The sequence below is a fragment of the Lolium perenne genome, chromosome 2, assembly GCF_019359855.2.
Source record: "Lolium perenne isolate Kyuss_39 chromosome 2, Kyuss_2.0, whole genome shotgun sequence".
Lineage (NCBI taxonomy): Eukaryota > Viridiplantae > Streptophyta > Magnoliopsida > Poales > Poaceae > Lolium > Lolium perenne.
In genome coordinates, this window is record NC_067245.2 from 276839124 (window position 1) to 276845277 (window position 6154).

The 6154-nt window shown below is 43.6% G+C and overlaps 1 protein-coding gene across 1 annotated transcript; it reads left to right on the top strand.

The window, feature by feature from the left end:
• The first annotated feature begins 277 nt into the window (after positions 1-277).
• On the top strand, positions 278-5682 carry LOC127336466 (flavanone 3-dioxygenase 2). Its single transcript, XM_051363273.2, has 4 exons — positions 278-570; positions 777-1024; positions 4668-4995; positions 5088-5682. Exons 1-4 carry the CDS (start codon positions 373-375, stop codon positions 5334-5336), a joined length of 1023 nt encoding a protein of 340 aa, XP_051219233.1. The 5' UTR covers positions 278-372; the 3' UTR covers positions 5337-5682.
• The last annotated feature ends 472 nt before the right edge of the window (positions 5683-6154 follow it).

Consider the following 6154-nt stretch of genomic DNA (forward strand, 5'->3'; position numbering starts at 1 on the left):
CATCCAATGCGCTTGGAAGATTTACTCTTGTAAAAGCTCTTTGAGTTGCTGACGTGCTATGAGTCCTGTCACGTCTACAACGTGCAATCCTTCTCATAAGTTGGACGACAAAGAGACAGCTCTACGGTGACATGCGCCACCATCTTTTGGGATGGGCCTACTTTTGGGAATGGGCCAGTAGGCACCAACGTGACGTTCGGGCAGAGCTCGGACTATACTGTCCCGGTCACCGCGCGCGTCAACGCAAAGACGCGTGCCACAGCAGGCGCTCACCAAGTAGTCTTCAAGTTATCAAGTACTCTCTCGCGCGATCCCCTCGCTCCGCTTGTCCGCTTATCGCCAGAGTGTGCCTCAGCTCGGCGACGCTTGGGCATGGCGAACCAGCTTCTGTCCACGGTCGCCTACCACGACAGCCTCCCGGAGGGTTACGCCCGCCCCGAGCACGACCGGCCACGGCTCGCCGATGTGAGGACTGACACCAACATCCCCCTCATCGACCTCGCCTCGCCGGATAGGCATCGCGTGATCGCCGAGATCGATCAGGCTTGCCGTACCTACGGCTTCTTCCAGGTCCCCCTCTTGTCTTAACCCGCACTACATATCATATGTGGTTAGCTAGTTTACGTCTCCAAGGCTTCCCAGCTTGCTCAGACATGCCTCGCCGATTTGAGACGTTGCAGCTTAGCTAGGGCTGTGTTCTGCGCGCTTTCTCTAATTGATGCTCAAGCAGGTGTGCATAACAAATGAGGTTAGAACGATGTGCCAATTTCTTCTAGGTCATAAACCATGGGATATCAGAGGAGTTGCTGGAGAAGGTGATGGTCGTGGGCCTGGAGTTCTTCCGGCTCCCCCCAGAGGAGAAGGCCAAGCTCTACTCAGACGAGCCATCCAAGAAGATAAGGCTTTCCACCAGCTTCAACGTCCGCAAGGAGACGGTGCACAACTGGCGGGACTATCTGCGCCTTCATTGCCACCCCTTGGAGGAGTTCGTGCCAGACTGGCCGTCACATCCTGAAACTTTCAAGTAAGCACTAGCTAACTCTTGTTCATAGTCGTTGCCTCCTTTGATCGATCAAGACTAAGTATATATAATGAAATACGGAGCCTGATTGCACATGACTAATTTTGGAAGTAACCTTTGGGCAGGTCAAGCATATATTCCACGTGTACATGCCTATCCAATAAAATTAAGGCTCCGGCGACAGGAAATTTCATTCTCCCAAGTCGATTAAATACACGTAAGAAATTAATCAACCAAAATAAAAGGAAGATTTGTTTGAAAATATATCGCAATACAGAAAAATGTTTGCACATTATAAAAAAACAAATTGCACATTTTCAAAGTTTGTCTTGTGTATACTTAAACTGTAACCGACAAAAGAAGGTTTTTTAAAATCAAAGCAAATTACCAATATCAAATATATAGTACTAAATAAAGAAGTATGCACATTATACACATAGTGTACATTATAGAAACATGCAACTAGTGCACATGAAGTATAGTGAAAGTTCGACAGACAAAATAAAGTTTGAAAACAAAAAATGGACAGCCCAAAAGAACCAAATATAATACATATTCACACCATAATTACAATGGTTGCATGCTTTTATAATGTGAAATTGGTGTAGATTATTAAAATTATATCTAGAAAGAACTCAACCATCGTATAATTAAATATACAAGTGCTATTGGTGATATATTACTGCATATACTTTATAGGATCCCAATGGCCACAAAATTACTCATAACATTTATGTCCGACCGATGAGAAGGTGATAAAATGTTGAGATCCATCTATTGAAAACCAAGGGAGGTTTTTGGCATGAATAACATTAAACTCATGTACAAGAATACAAAGTGTATGATAAGAAAATAAAGCATACAAAGTGTATAATAAGAAAATAAAGCATATTGACGTCAACTGCAATGAGTCCTACATAGTACATATTGTCTTCTTTGTGGCTACGTTAACACCACTTTTTAGGCCGTTATTCGAATTATCTAGTCGGCTAATTGAAGATAAAGTAAAACATATAGTTCAATTACTATTGTCCCACAGGGCCACACTATGAAAGAATTTAATTTTAAGTGGTAGGTGTTGTTATGATGCTAGTTACTAGTTAGCCATCTTCGGTGATTTCGTTGTTCCTTTAGCTCAACGAGTCTGGCCAGCAATCAGAACACAAGCTTTGGCGTGTCCATGTAGACACAAAGAAGACAATATGTAACAAGCTGAAACTTAAACTAGAATGCTACATATAACAAACTGGCAAACTTGTAATAGAAAATCGCAAGCATGCATGCATTTGCACTTATCTGATGTTTTTGATAAGAGGAACATATATACTCTTGACTAATTTGCAAAGCAACAAAGTACGTAATAACCAATGAGACATAAGCAGCATATCTCATCCGGGAAAATGGCATGCGCTGAAAGAAGCTAGAATGGTTGGTATTACAACAAAAAGTAGGTGTGCGTTACGCACCAACATGCTGAAGAAGAGACTAATTAAAATGATTGAACGCTGGAGGAACCTAGAATGAACTGGACGGTACGTACCAAGTAGTAATAGTTTTAGAATCTAGATATCTAAATCTCTGCGACTACTATTCCATATACACCGAAACATAGACAGGACAAGACCCATATCACGAGCAAATCTTATCTTCTACTAGATAAGCCTGTGGGTATCATGTCGTCATGTTGTGTAGAATATATAGCAACTTTAGAAGCTTATCGAGCAACATTGAACCGGCCGGTGTTGCAAATCAGTCTTTTCTTATATTCTCTCCTCGTGAGCCGTACGAACTTTCAGATCTTCAGCTAGCCCTCGGGCCAGATACGCCGGTGATGAAGATGACACGCATCCGTTCCAAACCTCAGTAAATCGCCGATCTAGTACAGAAGTGTGCCCATACGAGCATTGTGCGTGTCATGTTACTAGCTACGTAGCTAGCTACCGCTGTGGTACCTAGGGTACTTGCGCCACTTTGCCTTGCATGCGATCATCTCCAGACTGTACTTAATTTTTCTAGATGCCGAAACTCGTGCGTACACTAAGACTAACCATAATGGGATTAATTTGTGTAATTACATGCAGTAAGAAATAAACATTTTGGTAACATGTCATGTCTTTGTGATTGTTGGAGTAGCTATATATGTTACCATAACATCACAAAGTCTAAAAACTAATAAGTATGGTCATCTTTAAACGGAACTCAAAACTGATCTCGGGTGCATATGCACCCGGTATGTACACCACATGTTTGAAAAACTTAAAATATTTAGGAAAACTAATTCGCATGTAGAGGAACATGTTCTATGTGTGCACATGGAGTTTCACAATAAACCGATAATTTTTTGTGCCTTGTGTAAAAAGACAAAAAAAAATGTCTCGAGAAATAGACTATTTTAGCACCAAAAATTTGTTTTTTTCACAGGGCACAAAATATATCGGATTTTGCTGAAATAACTTTATAAGCATGTAACATGTCAAGATATACACGAGATTTTTTTTGTATTTTTTAACATTTTAAAATGTGTTCAAAATACATTTTAAATAAACGGTGTATATGCATCCGGGTCGAGAAACACCTTGTCCCATATTTAATACTTGTTACTATGCACTACAGTATTAATAGTAACATAAACTAGCGTCGTATGCGGCCTAGGTGCGTATGCTCCTCCACCCAAAAAATATATTTCGAACTATCAAAAATTTCAACAAAAAAATAACATGTATATCTAAACAATGTTTGTGGATTCATACAGTTTCACGAAAATCCATAATTTTTGTGATTGATGTAAAAAGACGAAACATGTCCAAAAAAAAAGCCTTATTTTTAGCATCAAAATTTGTCTTTTTTACACAGCCAAATAACAAGTCGGTTATTCATGCAAAGACTTAGCATGTGAAGATGTATGAGTGATTTATCGATTGAATTTTTTGATATTTCGAAATATATCAAAGATGGAATTCAATAAAAAGAGCATATACACCCAAGAACAAAAACATCACTTTTAGAGTATATGTTACGCTTCACTGTGACTAAACTAAATGAGCCAAGTGAGCACGTGTACCGCCGTGGGACCTGTCGTTAAGGGGATGGCTACGGATAGACTCCACGCCCCTAGGGTATGCTTTCTATGCCTTTTTTCCTTTCACAACTTTGTCAGCTTGTCTAGTTGGTCGCATGCATGCATATGCATTCTTTGCAATGTTTATCTCCCGATCGAGCTTCTTCTTATCAGCATCACCAAGGAGCTGCCGATCGATCTTCTTGCACGTGCAGCACACCTTCGGGGCACGCACGTTAGACTTCCATGTTTAGTCTACGCGAGACGGAGCATATATACGCTCTTTTGAAGGGTGACAAATTGACAATAGGCATCACCAGGCTAATTCTAGTTTGGCACTTGTATCCATTAGTTAGTTAACTCGTCGTCATCGGTGACCAAGCTGATAAGTATGCATATACTACGTGCTGATCTGCACAGACTTCTAACCTAAATTTGCTTGGGGGTGCAGAAAAACTATGGAAGAAATATATGGTTCCAACGAGGACCCCATTACAGTGCCGAACTTCGCTTGCTCCAAGTCTGTAGTCAAACCCGCGACTTGACAACATACATGCATGACCCGATTTCCCCTCGTGATACATGCAGGGAGATCATCAGCGTGTACTGCCGGGAAGTCCGGCTGCTGGGGCTTCGGCTTCTGGGCGCGATCTCGCTGGGGCTGGGGCTGGAGGAGGTGTATGTGGAGAAGGTGCTGGGCGAGCAGGAGCAGCACATGGCCGTGAACTACTACCCGCGGTGCCCCGAGCCGGACCTCACCTACGGCCTGCCCAAGCACACGGACCCCAACGCCCTCACCATCCTCCTCATGGATCCCCACGTCTCCGGCCTCCAGGTCCTCAGGGACGGCGCCAAGTGGATCGCCGTCCACCCACGCCCCAACGCCCTGGTCATCAACCTAGGCGACCAGCTACAGGTGATTAATCTCCCAGAGTCACCATCAGCAACTAATTTAATGCAGCTGCGCGATCGAAGTGTTGACTGATTCGCACAAACATGTGCATGCAGGCGCTGAGCAACGGCGCGTACAAGAGCGTGTGGCACCGGGCAGTGGTGAACGCGGAGCAGGAGCGTCTGTCGGTGGCATCTTTCCTGTGCCCGTGCAACAGCGCGGTTATCTGCCCCGCGCCGAGGCTCGTCGGCGACGGGGAGGACCCCGTCTACCGGAGCTACACCTACGACGAGTACTACAAGAGGTTTTGGAGCAGGAACCTGGATCAGGAGCACTGCCTCGAGCTCTTCAGGAGTCAGCACTGATGCTTGAACCTTGAGTTACTAGCTAGCTCTCCTTAACAGTGCAAATCCATGGCCCAAGAGGGCCCCGATTGCATGGTTACTTATGTTGTTTGAACTGGTATTGCTTAAGTGCCTAATAACATTGCTACATTCTACTCCTATCTTGTCCGTTTAAAATTATAAGATGGCCTAGCCTTTTCTTAATTGTATGCATCTGAACATATTTAAGTGTGTGTGTTCAGACAGTTTAGTCTGCATGTAATCTACATTTGAAATGTATAAAACATCTTACAATTCAAAACATTAAGGTGTTGTATTTGTGTGTGCTGGATATCACTTGGTATTAAATTCTAGGGATTTCTATTTTCGTGCCCTCCGTTCCTTAGTTGTGCTCAGTTTTCCCCAGCTCCTTAGTTTTTCCTCAGTTTTCCCCAAGTGCTTGTTTGAAACCCGCAGAAGGCAGCTCAGACGGCAGGATTTCCGTTAAGTTGACCGCTCCGTGCTGACGTGTGGGGCCGCGTCGTGTGGGCCCGCGTCGCGTGGGGCTGGTAGAAAGGGACCGCGTGGGACAGGACGAGATAGCGTTTGGTAGCACGTGAGCAGGAGCTGGGTTTTGTCTCTCTCGGCCATTGGCATTTCCCTTTTAAGAGTACCTTTTCTGCCTCCTTCTCTCTACCTTTTTTCACATAATTAGTATCAAATCTAGAGAAGCTTGCATTTCTGTCTTTCTTCAATTATTATTTGTGCCTTTTGGCCCTGGTTGTTTTCCCAATATGGCAGCAAATCTAGTAGGGAGCCCAATCTAGTACTCCATCTGGTCCATATGTATGTAGTTAAAT

Coding starts and splice junctions, on each gene's coding strand:
- LOC127336466 (XM_051363273.2), top strand. CDS start 373: ATGGCGAACCAGCTTCTGTCCACGGTCGCCTACCACGACAGCCTCCCG. Junction 1,025..4,667: donor TCACATCCTGAAACTTTCAA/GTAAGCACTAGC, acceptor TGATACATGCAG/GGAGATCATCAGCGTGTACT. Junction 4,996..5,087: donor ACCTAGGCGACCAGCTACAG/GTGATTAATCTC, acceptor ATGTGCATGCAG/GCGCTGAGCAACGGCGCGTA.